This window comes from Labrus bergylta, chromosome 11 (assembly GCF_963930695.1).
Source record: "Labrus bergylta chromosome 11, fLabBer1.1, whole genome shotgun sequence".
Lineage (NCBI taxonomy): Eukaryota > Metazoa > Chordata > Actinopteri > Labriformes > Labridae > Labrus > Labrus bergylta.
Genome location: NC_089205.1, coordinates 20,506,591 through 20,523,684, shown reverse-complemented (window position 1 = coordinate 20,523,684; position 17,094 = coordinate 20,506,591). Strand labels below are relative to the sequence as shown.

General features: G+C 39.5%; 2 protein-coding genes across 3 annotated transcripts in view; both read right to left on the bottom strand.

Annotated features, from left to right (window-relative positions):
- The window catches only part of schip1 (schwannomin interacting protein 1), a 209,892-nt gene extending 208,362 nt beyond the window's left edge, over window positions 1-1,530 (bottom strand). Inside the window, exons 1-2 of the mRNA XM_020636152.3 lie at window positions 1,395-1,530; window positions 1,055-1,148 (exon numbers count right to left, since the gene is read on the bottom strand). Of these exons, the coding sequence (XP_020491808.2) occupies window positions 1,055-1,148; window positions 1,395-1,417 (117 nt within the window). The 5' untranslated portion in view covers window positions 1,418-1,530. The remainder of the gene's footprint in view (window positions 1-1,054; window positions 1,149-1,394) is intronic.
- Window positions 1,531-2,469: 939 nt separating this feature from the next.
- On the bottom strand, window positions 2,470-15,217 carry mfsd1 (major facilitator superfamily domain containing 1). 2 transcript variants are annotated; one of them, XM_029277781.2, is made up of 17 exons: window positions 14,968-15,217; window positions 14,717-14,769; window positions 14,304-14,416; window positions 14,132-14,174; window positions 13,351-13,418; window positions 13,047-13,155; window positions 12,850-12,952; window positions 12,252-12,350; window positions 11,818-11,929; window positions 10,362-10,418; window positions 8,280-8,436; window positions 8,072-8,169; window positions 7,814-7,926; window positions 7,661-7,708; window positions 7,423-7,489; window positions 3,934-4,039; window positions 2,470-3,092 (listed from the first exon to the last, which is right to left on the bottom strand). In XM_029277781.2, the coding sequence occupies exons 1-17, from the start codon at window positions 15,134-15,136 to the stop codon at window positions 3,033-3,035; spliced, it is 1,575 nt and encodes a 524-aa protein (XP_029133614.1). In that variant the 5' UTR covers window positions 15,137-15,217; the 3' UTR covers window positions 2,470-3,032. The 2 variants fall into 2 exon arrangements, with proteins under 2 accessions (XP_029133614.1, XP_020491814.1); XM_020636158.3 differs by lacking the exons at window positions 2,470-3,092; window positions 3,934-4,039 and adding an exon at window positions 4,229-6,018 and having other exon boundaries at window positions 14,968-15,216.
- Window positions 15,218-17,094: the final 1,877 nt, after the last annotated feature.

The window sequence follows — 17,094 nt, the reverse complement described above, 5'->3', positions numbered from 1 at the left end:
GTCAACAAATCTGAGGGCAAAATTGGACAGTTTAAGGGAACATGCAAGGAACAAGAGTATATTTGAGGGTATAAGAGTGTGTGTGTGTGTCGGAGGGGGTGTTGTACAGTCAGAATATATTGCAGAGTAAGTCAAATCTGTGATGGAACAGCGCTTTCAAGGCTCACGCGTTCAATATCCCCAGCCGCCAATAATGCGCAACACTACATCACTGGCATTAAATATTCAGAAGCTCAATGCAACCAGGTGAACTTGTGCACCTACGCTCATTGAAGCACAAGCATGTACTTCTGTCAAAGATTATTCTAACCATTCTGATTCAAATAATCTGGAAAATGATCACTTTTGCCCTCCTAAAACTAACGGCGTGGGTTTTTTTAAAGCATATTCTCCCTACACATGAGCTCCAGTCTGTGAGAAGCTGTGAATATTAGCTTGATATGCTCTCACTTGCTGCCCTGCTGATAATGAAGGCGTATAGAGCAGGAGGTATGCTATGTATGTAGTATTAATGAGACCTTTTCAGCTGCTGCCATGACAAAAATCTGTAAGTGGCCTAAAGCGGACATGAAAAGGCAATTTTCCAACACATATTGCATTCAGCCAAGTGTGCCGTTTGAATGAGCAAAAGAGGGGAGATAAATTTAAAGCAGTTAGGGTTGGACACATGGAAGGGGAAGGGGAGGGATTTAATTTTAGTTTCAAAAAGCAGCACAGAAGAGTTCACTGTCCATGGTGCTGATGCTTCTCTGACGTCTCTCCAGCTGTTAAACCCCTGGGGAATATTTTCTTAGGCATACTGAGGGAGATATCTAATTCTGATACAATCTTCTACATGTAAGGTCTATTGGCTTGTTTTTTTCCTCTGAGCAAAGAGTTTGCATTCGAGTAGTAATAGCCTCAACTTACTAAAAATGATCAGAAAGTGTATTACATCATTGCTTAAATGTTTTGCATCTGTAAGCATTTTTTTTTGCTGTTGACCAAGATAGATAAAAAGATATCTACTTTGCTGTCATGACATATGATCGACTAGGTCATCTGAATCTCTTACCTGGTTATTAATGCACAAAGCAAGGTGTTTTCTCTCCCGAGCCACAGCCAGAGCCCCGCTGCGCAGCCTCGCCTCCTCCCCCTGGTAAATGCCTCTGGAAGGACACCGCTCAAGTTAGGACACAAAAACTCTCCTAAATGTTGAATGCAATAATCCTTAAGTAACGTGAACAGCCTGTACTGCTCTGTACAGCTGCAGAGTAGATAACGTCATGCAAGATTTTTTTTTTTTTTGTATCACTCCTCAGCTGTGCATGTCGTAGCAGTCTGTGCTGGAGCTTCCCATTTACCCCCAAATTTAAACTTGTAGCAACAAATGCGGGATTCTGGTGAGCACTAACCTGTACGTGCCGTTCCTCAGCATGACGAGCTCCCTCTCCGCGCTGACACAGACACGGGGATGAAGTGAGAAGTGAGTCGGGAGCAGCCGGAGAGAGAAGACCACACTTGGAAAATTCTCGCAGCCAATGGGACGCTGAGCGTGCGCGCGCTTTTATACCGCGTGCGTTGACGGTGTCGTTTAACTTGGCGATCGACTGTAATCACAGCATTAGTTATTCTGCACGCCTTCTCCCTGGGGGGGGGGGGGGGGGGGGGGGGGCGAGCGCACTGGATGGTATATTACCCAATTAAGAGCTGCCTTTTGGAAAGCTCAACAGTCTGTGTGCCTATATAGTTGTTCACAATATTTATGTTTGCCTTATTAATGTTCAGGTATGTGTTTTAGGATGTGATACGCACAAGGAGAACAGATCTCAGTGTCTTAACGAAGTACTTACTATACCAAACAGCAGACATGTAGGTTTGATAAACTGGTAGGCTATTATAACACTTGAGCTAATATTTAGGATAGAGATTTTCCAAACATGTCCCACTCTTTGCCCACCACTAGGGCGTAAACAGCATGGTCTGTGACAAAAAAAAAGTTGCCTATAGAGTCTAGCCTAGGCCTACTTTATATCTTAAGTGTTCCAAATTAATTGGAACAGTTAGTTATCTTGTGCGTTATGAAAATGAGTGACTGATTTTTCAAAAGTATTGCTATTGATAGGAACAGTGAGACCACGTAGAGTCTCATATTCTCTTGGTCGTACAGCGTTTGTGCGCAACAAGTTTCTGTGCACCCCTCAGGTTCTGTATCCAGCATCAGCATCAATGGGATATTTTTCACATATTGGGTCTACACACGACATGCATGGGAACAGTTCTTTTGTCAACATCGTCTCTAAGGAAAAAGGCGTCGAGTCTATAATTTAACTGCGTAAATCTTCTCCTTTGCTTCTGGGGGCGCTCAGTCTGAGGGTCCAGGTGGCCAAGGAGGTAGAGAGTGTGCAGAGCAGACTATCCTGTGTGTGTGTGCGTGTGTGTAACTTAGTTCGAGTTACGTAACCATATACAAGAAGTCCAAAAGCTGTGTTAATTTAATTCATTTTATTGTTCAAATATAAGATTATTTTATTTGCAAAAATTCAACAGGTCACAGAAATCACTTGTAAGGCATGTTTTTTTTTCTTCTATCCCAATGATGTATGTAAATGATTGCCACATTTAAAAAGTGAAGGATTGACATAATGGAAGGCACTAAGTAACTTGATACACATGCTGGGCCTGTTGAGGGTGCTGAAGGTAGTTATTAGAAAGTACAATACTGAGGCCAGAGGTGACAATCATTTGAGAGAAATGGCGCCCTCTGTCGTTTGCAGAAGGTTATGTCATTAAAACACCATCAGTTCAAATTCACATACAAAAAAAAGAGGGTTTTCAATAATAAGGCACAACAATTTAAGTCAGAAACATATCCCAAGTCTGAACACTCAGAAAAACAACCACTTAAATAAAAGGTAAACTAACCTGAAGGTATAAAGTGCAAACATTTGGTTTTAAAGAGGATACTTTATAAAAAATCCTCTTTTTTTTTTAGTGCATAGGCTACTTGTGTGGAGTCACAGAGCTACAGTGTTGGAGGTGAATGAAGGGCATCACTTCAGAACACTTCGGTAGGCCAGTGATGACAGATGGGTGGAGCAGTGGTCGGGGAGCTGAACGGGGAAAAGAGATGAAAAAAAGATAACTTTAGTAGACGAATGGCCTGCGTTTGATTTACATGATTGTAGCAGTAACATCGACAATGTACCATTTTCACATGGGTAGCCATTTTTCTGTCACGCTCAGTGTACGACGCTCAATGGATAGTGAAACTCCAGAAGGATAGAGTCATATTTCAACTTAAATAACGCAAAGAGACACTAGCTACAGTTAAAAAGCGTGATTAGCATTCAACCTCTTCCTAACTTGCATTACTGTTTGATAAGTGTTATTTGATTAAATAAGAAAGGTAGCCTAAAGCTGATGGAGATAGCTAGCTGAAGTTATCTTGGAATTAGCAGAATGTTAGCGGTTGTGTTAATTTTCCCAAAAGGTTAACAAATGTTTTGTTTTTATAAATAATGGGGTTGAGTCACATCAGCTAACCCAAAAGTCCAAACAATTACAAGAGAACATCATAGTTATTTTGCGAGCATTACCATTAACTGGGAAGTTTTGCCTTCCTTACAGTCTCTGCAACACTATGTTAGTTATAAAAGTGGTTGAATGCTAATGTTTTCTGTTGTCTCAGTAACTTAATTAATATCAAATATGTAGGTTTAATTGAATTATTGTATTGTCTCTTAAGTTGCTCATCATTCAAGATATGAGTGAAAACAGTTTCTCAAATTCGATTAGCTAACTTGGAACACCATTTGAGCTTCCTACTTTGAGCGCGACTAAAAGAAAAGGGTCTGCTGTATTAATAACAGAGGCTAGATGTGTGAGAGATTGTGAATGTGTTGTGTGTCAGGTGTGTCAAACAATAAACTGTGTGTTTGTGTGTGTGCATACCTGCGCACCCAGCCTGGAGAGGTACCTGTTACGTAAGCCAAAAGCAGACATGGGTGCTATTCTAGCAAGATCACCCTCAGTCAGTTTAGTGGGTCGTCTTTTAATCCTGCAGAAACAATGTTTCCATTTTTAATCGCTCTACAGTCAGCTCGAATATATGAACAATAATAGGCTTTTAATACTACCCCCAGCATGAGTCACCTTCAGACTGTTGCTGAGGGAGGTGAAAATAACTCATCACCTAAAACAAAATCTAATGCAGAAGAAAAAGGTGAACAATATCAGAGAACTCAAATGCTTCAAGAATGTGTTTAATTAAATGCCACTGTTCCTTGAACAATCTTGTATCAAATTATTTGGTCCTACAAAAAACACATTTTCAACTGACTTTTTGTCTAATCTCACTCTGATTGCACAACAGATAAGCAATTAGTCAGTTATATCATTTCCCACATATACAGACCGTTAACACATTATTTATCAAAGACTGCATTGCTGTTAAAACGACAAAGTGCAAAGGAGTGGCTATTTGGTAAAGCAGCATGTATCTGTGTGTATGATGCTGAGGTCACTTCTTAACTAAACACTACTGACCATCTTATTTGAATTGGGCATCGTCCATAGAGCAACTAACACCAGATTGAAAAGCAGTGTTTCAAGTCCATTCCACCTCTCAACTCATGCAGCATCACTGACAGGTGTGGTCATAAGTGTGCTTTTTTGCACCTGTAACCATACCAACCAGTGATGTCACTATACTGCCTCATCCTAGGGTGCTCTTACATTGCTGCAGCAGTATCAGAAATTAAAGCATGGAAGGCAACAAAAAACAAGACTTTCAGCTGATGATTAGTTAGCAGTTATATTTTGCTGAGTATTATGCCCAAATGAGGTAGTGAATGTAGATCATCCACAGTGCAACCCTGATGACATCACAGGGAGACAAATCTAATTCCAAATGACTGGAATGCTAAGAGTTTTACATAGTGCATGAATATTTTGTGTCATCCCTTGGATTAAGTTTGTTAAAGTTTGGAACATTGCTCAAAACAAGTTAAATACCTGAGCTTGATAAACGAGTAAAACACAGTCTACATCATTTATATGGAAGTGAATCTCAAAAGGTCAAGTGAATAAAACAATTAGTGAAAAGTTTAAAATGTGAATATCATTACACGGGTAAATGCATTTAAAAGTGTACTGCTCCCTTTTTTCTTATTATAGTAATGTGCCATTTGATGATGCAACAGAAAATTAAATCTTATGAACCTCTGAGTCTGAACCCAGTGAAGAGCAGATAAAAGGAATTAAGATATAAAAGAATTAAGCAATAAAAATTAAAGAATAAAAACTATGCTCGCTTTGAGATTATCCACCATGAAAAGGTCAATGGGGCGTATGATTAAACTGAAAATGAACTTAGTTGGCCAAGGGAGAGTCCAGTTAGGAAGATTTTGATAGCCAATTATTTGTGAGTGCTGACAAATGATTTGTACATAAGCGAGCTGCTGAGTTGTCTACAACAAGGCAAGTAACAGAATCCTGCAGACAACGATTTGTAAGCATATAAAACAAGTGAATTAAAATACTATACTACATTGGTAATTGCATTAACGTAATACAAAAAAGCACTTTTTTATAGATATATATATAGGCACCTTTGCACAGGGTAAAACTGTCATCCTCTGCCAACCATATTAAAAAGGTTTAAAATGCTTTACAAGCATCTTAACTTTGTTCAGTAATTTACACACTCACACCCACACATGCACGCACACACACAAACTCGTGGAAAGTGAACTTTGGAGAAGATAAAGTCAGTATAAGATGTCAGAGAGTCCAACACTGTTATGTGTCATATGTCAGAGTCCTGATAGGAACATGATCAGCTATTATTCAATTGTCGGTTATGTACAGCCAGGGCCAGACAGTCAGTTCAGGTGGGAAGAGCCACAGGTGACAGCACTGGGCGGAGTCAGTAGCGCAGTCCCGCCCCCATGGCAGTTGATTGACAGCTGTGGGGTGGACAGTGCAGCCTGCTGGCTCTGATGCCCCGGACTATGTGTGCTCCCTCATCATCATCATCTGGAAAATATCAGTCACAGCAGAGACCAGAGATATCAGTCTATGTTTTCATACAGCACAAGGCTTATAAATATCACAGAGCATGTTATAGCAATGCTGAGATCTATTTACACAGATTAGATAAAGGAAGAGACAGAAATACCAACAGAAACAGAAACTCTTTTTGCCAAGAATGAGAACAGGAAGCACCGTGACATACCAACCAAGAGAAATTGTGTTGTGCTTATCTTTAAAAACCGAATAAACCAACCGCAGGTGGTGTGTATTTGACACAGAGGAGTCAGAATGTGGGATTTAGAAGGCTAATACTGAAATAAATTTACCCATCTGGTTTGCATTAAAGCGACCACGTCCTCAATCAGGGCTTGAGGTTGAAGTGGAAGTTTCGGTGCCGTGAGACAGCACAGTTGGCTTTCAGTCACACAATAAGAACGAACTTTGTAGCTTCTGGAAACTTGGTTTAAAATAAAATCTGATATACTTTTGATATCTTCGTGTTATTTATAAAAGTCCCTTTACTAAAACATTAGAAGGCTGTTGTGGAATTGAATTTCCAGTGGCTTAAATCTTCAATTTCCACACAATTCAGAGTTAAACCTCGTAGTAAGCCACCAAAGCAGCAAAAACAATTCAATGAAATCACATTTTATGACTTAATTAAGTTAGGCAAAAAGTTAAGAAAGACCTGCATGCACCAGAGCAAATCAAAATGGTTACTGGATTCTTTATTTTCTTTGGAGGTGAACCTGTAGTCTGAATGTGTTTCTTTTTATTTAAAACCTAAATCTATGAACACTGGCAGTGATAATCAAAGACACTGTACCTGCTGTGAGCAGTTTGGATGCAAAAACCCCTCAATAAGAAATGTAAGTCTAATCAGCCAACACACCGAGGATAATGTGACTCATTACCTCTGTACACTCCTGAACCTTGTCAGCTATTAAAAACCAGAGGTTGTCGATGGACAGTAAAACGGAGCATAATTCTCTTCTACTCTGCATGAGAGTCACGTGGGCTGCGGTGCAGGATATGGGACTAAAGAGCAAACCCATAAAAGCATCTCTGTAGAGTCCCCTAATGAGGAAAACATCAACTATAACTACTACATTAAAATAATGGTCAACCTTCTATTTTTTTTTTACCTTGCTTGATGCCTGGACGCTAAAATAAATAAATAAAGTAGAATAAAAGTCAGTAGATTTTGAATAAATGACCAGTTCAGCTGAGGACACATCCAGAGTGAATTACAACCGGAGCACTTAAAAGTGTTTCTATCTGAAAATGCATTTGCCGCTTGATTACATGAGTGGCTTTTTAATTATGTTTCTGAGATGCTTGTCTAAATGTTGGATGGAGTGGTTGGGAAAAGCAGCCTTGGAAGGGTGAAGGGTGAAAGCTACTCACTCTGCTTCTGAAGAGGTCTCTTTCTGAAGTTTGGCTCGGGCTGCAGCAGACCGGTTCAGATCTCCTCCTGAAGGAAGAGAGGAAGACGGAGAGATTAAGAAGTGGCCGAGTCTGGTTGAAGGAGTGAGGCGCGATGAAGAGTAGAAGTGGACTGAAGAGTTTTCACGAGTGAAAAAAAAAAAGAAAAAAAGAAAAAAAGAGAGGGTTGGAAGGTAGAAATGAGTGAAGCAGTGCTTACCTCTGAGATAATCCACAAAGTACAACATCACAACTGCTATCAGTGCAACTGCAAGGGAGAAATTAATTAATTACATCCCTTTAAATGTGTCCATCAGGAGTTTAAAAACTATACTGACATGAATCCGATCACAAACAGATACATCTAACTTACTGCAGATACACGTGCAGAAAAACACTTCCAAAACGAGATATCCTCTTGTGTCAAGGAGGGCTCCTGCTGCCATGGCAATGAGAGCGAGTCCCAGGTTCTGGATGGACTGCATGCTGCAGTAAGAGAGGGAGAGGGGGAACGAGAGAGAGAGAGAGTGATGCTACTACTTAGTATCAGCTCAGTTGTGATTCAGTTTGAAGAACAAGGCTGAAGATAATTCATAAGATCTGTCATACCACTGCAGTTACATATACATACAAGCCATAGGCTGTTCCCAGCTGATGCTCAGGTACCACAAACGCCACCATGGGCCACAGGGCACAGGCCAGCAAGGAGTACGAGACACCCAGGAGGGACTGTGAAAAAAAAAAAAAAAAAACACAAACCGTGAGAACACACACTTCTGTGGTTGAATTAATCCAAGTAGTACAGAGTATATAGTACAAAAGCTTTCAAGGGGCATTACCATGGCGATCCATGGGTTCCAGAATGTGAAGGCCAGCATCATATGAGCGGCGAGAGTGGCGACCACAGCGATCAATACCCAAACCACATTCTTACCCGTCCTATCCACCATAAAGCCCAGAATGGGAGATGCAGGCGCTGAGATGATGTACACAATACTGAGAAAGGTAAAAATAGAAAGTAGAATGAATGAATGCAGTTTAGGTATGTAATGGAAATAAAGCCATTAAAAAGGGTTCCCCGATTATGTTCAGTCAGGGTCAGGGTCAGGGTCCCTAACTTCATTATGTTCTGAAACACGTGGTTTCATCTACTTTCGTTTTCTAGCTTCCCTTCCAATAAGTAAAGATGTCCAGAAACATTTTTTCCTGCCTGATACCATCTGTTAATACAAAGTACCAATCTGTCATTGTAAATGGTAAATGGACTTGAGCTGGTATAGTATGGAGGTAGATCAGTCTCAATATTCACAAATGTAAAAACAAATCCACAAATAACAAAAAAAAAAGATTCACAAATGTATTTCTGATTCACATACACAAATATATACTATACATATATATTTAAAAACACATTTATATCTTGTTACATTTATATACAAACTGTTCAGTCTGCATTTACAAACTGTTTGTCATTTGTGAACCTCACTGCATTTGTGTGTGGGACTTTTGAGACTCCCCTGCCGTGGTTAGATTCACAATTGCATTTTTTTTCAGCAGGGAATTTTTTGGAGCCAATCAGATGTCTCCTTCCTATTCAGCCAATCACAGTAGAGTAGATTCAAGCGTATGTTTTAGTGTGATCAATTTAGCGTTACATCTGCGCACACAGCGATTAGCCTTAGCTATCAGACAATCTGATTAAGTCATCTTTAATCTGACCAGCACAAACAGTCTCTGTGATTGTTGTACTATAGATGGAAAGTTGTTTATCGTGTTGGGTATATTTACTGCGTGTTGTTGGTTTAACTGGTGTTGAATAAACTGGTGATATTCCTGCCGATGTGTTGGGGCTGAGGTTTCTGAAGGATCCATTGTTTACTATGTTGTTGTCTGATTGATCGGCCGGATTATCACCAGTTTATTCAACACCAGTTAAACCAACGACAAGCAGTCAATATACCCAACACGATGAACAACTTTCCATTAGAGTACGACAACCACAGAAGTAAAGTGATCACATTAAAACATACCCTTGAATCTACGCTACTCTGATTGGCTACAGAAAATTCCCTGCTGAAAAAAATGCATTTGTGAATCTAACCACGGCAGGGGAGTCTCAAAAGTCCCACACACAAATGCAGTGAGGTTCACAAATGACAAACAGTTTGTAAATGCAGACTGAACAGTTTGTATATAAATGTAACAAGATACAAATGTTTTTTTTAAATATATATGTATAGTATATATTTGTGTGTGACTCAGAAATACATTTGTGAATCTTATTTTTTTATTTGTGGATTTGTTTTACATTTATATAGAATGAAATATATTTGTGTGTGCATTGAAATACATTTGTGAATCCTTCTGTGTGCATTTGTGAATATTGAGACTGATCTAACTCCATTATTAGCCACTATAGCGCTTTTCTAGTCTTCTGTCTGCTCAAAGTGCTTTTTACACCACATGTCATACCTACTCATTCACACACTGATGGCAGAGGTTGTTTGTGACCATCACTATAACCTTTCAAACACACATACCCCTCGGACAAGGCAGCAGGAGCAACTCGGGGTGAAGTGTCTTGCCCAAGGACACATAGGACATGTGGCTGCAGGAGCAGATCGAACCCCCAACCTTCTGGTTGAGAGATGATCGACTCTACCAACTGAGCCACAGCCGCCCCTTTATTTACCTTATCTGTCATCTGGCTTGTTCCCAGTTTAAAGAATCTAACCTATTTTGTTCAAACCCTCTTTCCAAACAGAAACCAAAAGCAGTTAGTTAAGACATACATAAAAAAATAATAGAAATGCCCTCCTAAAAAAGGCAAACACAGCACATCAGCAAGAGCACAATATCACAGCGCTAGTGCCCTTAAAGTAGATCAGGCTCAAAGGTCTTCTACACCTGCTCTGAGTTACCTGTTGACAGCGCTGGCCTCAGCGGGGGTGAAACCAAATTTTTCAATGAAGAATACCCTGCAAATAAAAAGACAGCATGAGCTTACAACACAGAGTACAAGGAGAGGAGGAGATATAAAGTGGACTCTTTGAGCTGGGAGCTGTCAGTGCTCAATACTTCATTTGCATAACAACAATTTGCTCGGTGAGCACTGGCCGCTCTGTGGGAAGCCCTATGAGCTGCTAAGTGACTTGAGAGTGCCTTCCAGCGAAGGGAACTCAGGTTGTGATAGCTTCAATTGTTTTCCTTCACTGCAAACCGATCGCTCAAACCTCTTTTCACTTCGGACTCTATTGCTGCATTCTCAGATTGTAATGTCACGCTTTCCTTAGGCACAAGCTCTGAGCCCGTCTAATAGAAGCCAACATATTTACAACAAGAGGATCTTGTTTGGGAAGTGAACCACTGTTTTCATTAGAACCGGTTATGATTCTGATATTATTCATAAGCACTAAACCAACCTGAGGAGAGAGAGAAGTAGAATGTGATTGAACCTATCGGGAACCTTTCAATTTCTTTGTTGGAGTAAATTTGTTTGGTCTTCATTATTTGTATTATGATGATGATGATTATTATTTGAATTATTGATAGGGTAGAGACAGCTTTTGTTGAGAGGCATTCAAATCCAAAACCAATTTCCCTACCTGGACAATAAAAGGTTGATTGAATCATACTAAATCATGTTTTATTGTATCGTACTTCATACTTAATAGAAGATTGCAAAGGTTGTAATGGGCAGCAGAAAATAATTTATATACTTTTTTTTTTAGGTCTTTATTAAATAGGACAACTGAAGAGAGACAGGAAATGCTGGGAGGAGAGAGTGGGGGATGACATGCAGCAACGGGCCGAGGTTGGATTCGAACCCACAGCCATAGCCACTATATGACTCTGTACATGGGGCGCGTGACATAAGCGCTAGGCTCCATGTCATGTACTTTTGATTGAACTGTGTTTGGCAGTTTGGTATAGACTACAAGACCCTAACTTTCACGGTGATGGCTGTTTTTATTTAAAAAGATTCTATTGACATGGATAGTATCATTTTACTTTAAGTTGAATTTTATGTTGTTGCACTGCATTTTTATCAGACTTGAGATCCCCGTTTACAGAGACAATGCAGTACAACACATCACCACAAGGATCTCAAGGCGAAATGCAATACAGCCTAATTGAGGAGACCACACAGTGTCGACAAAAAGAGAACATAAAAAGAGTTCTGATTGGTCAGGAGCGTTGAATAGACATGTGATAAAATGTCAAAGTAAACAACGCAAAACCAGGAATGGCAGTTTTATCTTACTAATTATTATTATGGATGAGGAGGTCTTTGTGTTGAACAGTACTGCAGAAGATGTGAGAGAGCTTAAATGCATGTGTTTTGGGGGAAAAGAAAGGCACTGACGCAATACTCACTGTCCCAGCCCAATAAAGGGGAAAATAGCGACATAGTAGCCCACACAAATGATGAAGATGAGCCACAGGGTGAAGGGGAAGTCTTTCACGTCTGTCAGTTTGATCACTTCACCTAATATACAAGATGAACACACAGGCAGATTAGCTGGGCAGCATTATATTATTTTGCTTCAACAAAGCACATGACCTGTGTCTAACTCGAAAGAGGAAATTAATTTAAATCTTGTGCAAAATGACTGTGCATGTCATCAAACCAAGTCAGAGCAGAAAAAAAATGCAGGAGTCAATAAAGTGTCGAGGCAGAGGTGGAATTGCAACAAAAACAAAAACGTGGCAGTGCAGTCGAACTTGAACAGAGTCACTGTAATCCTCGTCGGTACTGACGGATGAGACCAAAGTGTTAAAAAACAAAAGATAAAGGACAAACTCATTACCTGTCTTTCCTTGTTCCTTGTTGAGGATCCTCTCTGCTCTTTTGTCCAGAAATGCCAGCACCAAGGCGCATATCAGAGAGAACAGACAGGTTACAGAGGCTGAGGAGAGAAAGAAAAAAAGAAGAAGAAATTAACAAGGAGGAATACAGGAGGAGACGATTATGAGAGTAAGGAAGTGAAAGATAAAACAGTTAAGATTGCTGCTGATTAATTTGATTGTTTAATGACTTTATCTAGAATGGTCAGATTAAAGTTTAACCAACAGTAGCACAGTGGAGACTGTGGCTGTAAAACAGAGACAAGTAACTGCTGGGTGTGCACAAATGGAAGCAGTTCAAGTCTACCAAGAGGAAGTGCAAGAACAACAACTATAAGAAGTGACTCTTCTTCTAACTCATGTGACTCATCTGTAAGCAGCCGCACTTTTTGCGTCTACCACGCCTTCTGTCTCTGCAGGCTGTGTAATACGAGATCATGAGTTACAGAGAGAGCGCTTCCATCTCTGGCAGAGAGGGAAATACAGAGGATGTAACCAGATTCTTCTTGTTTGAAACGTCTTCTTGAGTAAAGCACATGATATTAAAAGTTGCATGTTTACCTATCATGAGTGATGCTCCGAGTGTGGTGTGTCCAGCAGAGCCAACGACGACTGCGAATTTGCTGTACACCCAGCCCATGATGTTCATGTTTACTGTGCTGCCCTTAAGACCAGCGGAGAGGAGAATGAATGGACTAAAATGACCTCTGTCATTGATATCTATTTATTTTAATGCATTTTGTTGAGAGACACCTTACCAGCCTAGCCATGCTCAGCTGGAGGCCGAACACCAGGTTGAGCTCCTTGCCTTTGAACCAGTTGACTGCATATGTGTTCTGGGCCACAGCCAAGGACTCTCCTCCAATACTACAAAAAGGGAAAGTACACAGCTTACTGAACTGAGTTTAGGACTTTGTGATTACAGGACATTAGAAGTTTCATCATTTGTAAGGGGCACGCCAGGCAACGTATTAGACCCTATAATGCACATTTCATTCATAAACTTGTGAGATCTTTTTCTCAAAATGAACACGTTTTAACACAATGGCAATACTTTCTCACCCAAACACGAAACGTCCAACTTCCATGAGCCAGAAGCGATTCACCAAAGCTCCAGAAGCAAATATTACCTGTGCAGAGTAAATCAGTTAAAATTCATTTATTTTAAAAACAGATTTTTTTTCCTAAAAGAGATGTCTACTTTGGTAATACTATGGTGTTTTAACACATACACAAAAACTCCTGAATATTTCCGGAAATTGTTTAGGTTAGCTGCATGATGTGTGAACGCAAAAGGCCAAATAATTCACCAAAGTTTAAGCTGAAATGTTCCCTGCAAGCCCCTTGGTAAAATGTTTGCATTTAGTTGGGGTGCTCCAATGTGAGTTAGCAGCAGGATATATTCACTGCAATCAAGTGGGAGTGGGTGACGTTTATATAACACGACCTGTGAGCAACTGCTGTGATCGTCGTGCACCTAGTAAAGCTGCTTCATTCTCTTTTTTGCTTGCCAGAACGTCCTTAACCACTCCTTTGTTGCTGCTGTGAATACCCCCAATTAGCCATAGCATTGAAAAGGCAAAAACTGTCATTACAGCAAAATTTCTGTGTTGCCTGTTTTACATCATATCCTGCCTACTGACACACCACCCTAACCCTCCTTACAACAGGAAAAATCTCCCATTGTGAGGTGAATTAAAGGACAGGCAAGTCAGGATGATTCCAGGGGTAGCCTGTCCTGATTTAAAAAAAAAAAAAAAAATCATTTTCAGATGTGCATGTCTGGAAAGGCCATATTCTCTATTGAGTTAAATACCTTTCACATCTAAATGTGTAAACCTACCTGTCCAACACAGACAAAGAGTGAGAAGATGATAGTTCCCAGCCTATAAGATGCAAGAAAAAAAAAATGGAAGTGAGAAAGAAAAAAAAAGGAATTTGAAGATGTTCACTTCCCGTTACGATGAATTCATACACTCTACTTAAAAATGACTGCTGCTTGTCGGCCTTTATACCTGATGCCAAAAACTCTGTCAATCATGAATCCCCCAAGGAAGCAGAGAACCACATTGGGCCAAGAGTACCAGGCGTACAATTGCATGAACTTTGCAGTGTTCAGGTTCAGATCCTGGTAAAGTCAGAAAGGAAGCAAAACTTTGTTATTGTTTTGTTATTTTAAATCAAGTTTCACGTATAAAATCTGGCCACATGGTATAGTTTGATGAGTTAAAATACAATCCTCTTATTGCAGCACCTAGAAGTAGGTTAACTTGACTCTTGTGTTTTTTTTTCACCATGCATAAATGCCTTTCTTAAAGCTGTTTGTCTTTCTAAGTAAAAAAAAAAAGCAAAAAAACAGTCACTTGTCTCATAGCCAGGGAAGTGAATTACTTTATTTACACTCCTGAATTTAACAACAATGAATTACCTGAATAACTTGGGTTTGAAGTGCAGCCGGGTTGTCATAACAGAAGTAGCTTCCTGAAAAACATGTAGCTAAATTAATGGACTACATTATACAACATATTTATGTTTGTATAACCCAGAAGTAAAAAATAATAATAATAATAATAAAATAACACTGTGAGCTTTCTGCAAACCACATGTTACTCTGTAAACGTCCTAAATCGCCATTCGAGATGCTTAGGGGAATTTAATGTGTACTATTTTACTGCTCACCAAATCCCAGAAAGCACATGAAAACCAGGACAACCACCCGGTGCAGGAGATGGTTGGGGTCGCAGATAGCCGGCAGTGTTTTACCGGGTCCTCCAGCCGCCTGTCCGCCGGCGGGCGACACGTCGTCCTCATCTCCCAACAACCTCTGCCGGTCCTCAGACTCCGCCATGTTTGTTTGTTTGGGATATGCAGCAGCAGCAGCAGCAGGACGGGAGGAAAGTTTACGGCAGCGAGGAAGACGTAAGAGCGATCACATGACCCACGCAGACAGGTCACGTGGGAGTTTGCCTGCAGCTTTGCATCCGGGTGTGTTTATATCTTATATCGGCGCGTGCTTGGATTAAGCATAACCAACACGGGAGCGCGCGAAATAGTCAGAGACAACAGGTGTGGTGTGTTTGACGCGTAATATTTACAGACTGTGATTGGACAGAAAACATTCATCTAAATCACTGAAATTCAGAAATAATATCCCTATTGCTCAGTGATGTGCTTGAGGACACCATTCATGCAGATTTGTCTGTCTACTCGCTCTTATACTGAATAGTTTCTGCTTATTATATGTCTGTACACTCCTGCACTTTAACTTATGTCAATACTGTCCATTTACAACTTTGTTTCTGCACATTTACATTTAATCGTCCATATTTAATCTTCCTATTTAAGACTAGTAATGCTTAGTTAAATCCTGGTTGTATATATTCACATTCTTAGTTTTGATATTTTTAGTACTTGTTTACTTTGTATTTAATATTATATTGTGTTTAGATTTGCTAACATTGTGTTTTTTTACTCATTGTGTGTTTGTACAACCTGCTGCCTGTATGGCCACAATGTCCCAGTTTGGGATCATTAAAGTGATTCTATTCTGTTCTAATAAGTGGCATAGTTTGAAGCACTTATGGAAACTCAATTTAAATGACTTGCCTTAATGTGATGTAGTGTATGTAGTCTCCTCGTTGCCTTTTTAATTATCGTATGAACCTCATAGGCCTACTTGATTCTCATTTTTATCTTTAAATGTTTTTGTATTGATTTATAATAAGAATAATAACAGTAGTAGTTATAATAACAATAACAAACATTATTATTCTTATACTAATTATTATTATTATTATTATTATTATTACTGATGTTTGTTGATTATGTGAAGACTGCGGAGAAGTAGAGGGGCACACGTTTACAGCAGCAAATTCATAATATTATTCAACTAAGGCAGAAGACGGGATTCATATTTAAAAAGAGAGCAGGAAGATGATAGGCTGACGGTGAGGGTGAGGCACCGCGCTATTGGATAGATGAGACCAGCTGACGAACAGGAAGTGTAAATAAGCATGCAGGGATGAATGAGAAATAATGATGAATTCAAAATATAGTCTTCCTGACTGAACTTACCCTTGAGCTTCATTAAACCTGTAAGTAAGACTTGTGAGTTTTAAGTATTTGCTGTTTTTGCTGTGTTGTGTCTCGGGTCTAGTCAGTGCAGAAGTCAGTGTCGCTCACCTCTAATCCACAGGTGCTTTTTTTTTGTGGTGAATTTGACGTGTGCAATTGTTTACTTCTTTTGTTTAGAGTTTTGCTTTATACCAATGTAACTGTGCTCGCCATGCATTGCCCAACAGAATCTCGTTTTGCTCTAATGTTCTGCTGAATCTATTTTGATCATTTTTTTCTTTTTGTCTTGCATCCTTAGTACAAGAGTGCTATGCATAATTAATGGAAAATACAAATAATATAAAGGTCCTGATAAAAAAACAAATGGTCCTTGACAATATCATTAAAATATGTTGCTTACTGATGATATATTATTATTAATACACTGAAAATATACATTCACAAAACTCTAAAAATAAACTAAAAATCTAAAATTGTATTTTGAGCTTAGACTCTAGGAAAAATAATTTGCACTCCCCCTGGTGGCCGGCCTCAATCATTACATATTTTAATGACTTGATGCTTCTCCCTTTTTATACTTACTTACTTGATTACTTACTTATTCCTCTTCACCCCTCATGGAAGTGATTCCCCAAAGATTTTCATCAACTTTTTAATTCAAAGGGAGTTATTCATCTTCAGAGTCAGGTTTAAAAACACCTACATAAAGCATTGACTGCTGTTACATCTTGA

What these genes read in the sequence shown, in the direction of transcription:
- mfsd1 (XM_029277781.2), bottom strand. Translation starts at nt 15,136, where the DNA reads ATGGCGGAGTCTGAGGACCGGCAGAGGTTGTTGGGAGATGAGGACGAC. An exon ending in AGCTGAGCATGGCTAGGCTG is followed by an intron (nt 12,953 to 13,046) that starts GTAAGGTGTCTC and finishes GCTGGTCTTAAG; the next exon opens with GGCAGCACAGTAAACATGAA. An exon ending in TTTCTGCACGTGTATCTGCA is followed by an intron (nt 7,709 to 7,813) that starts GTAAGTTAGATG and finishes TCTCCCTTGCAG; the next exon opens with TTGCACTGATAGCAGTTGTG.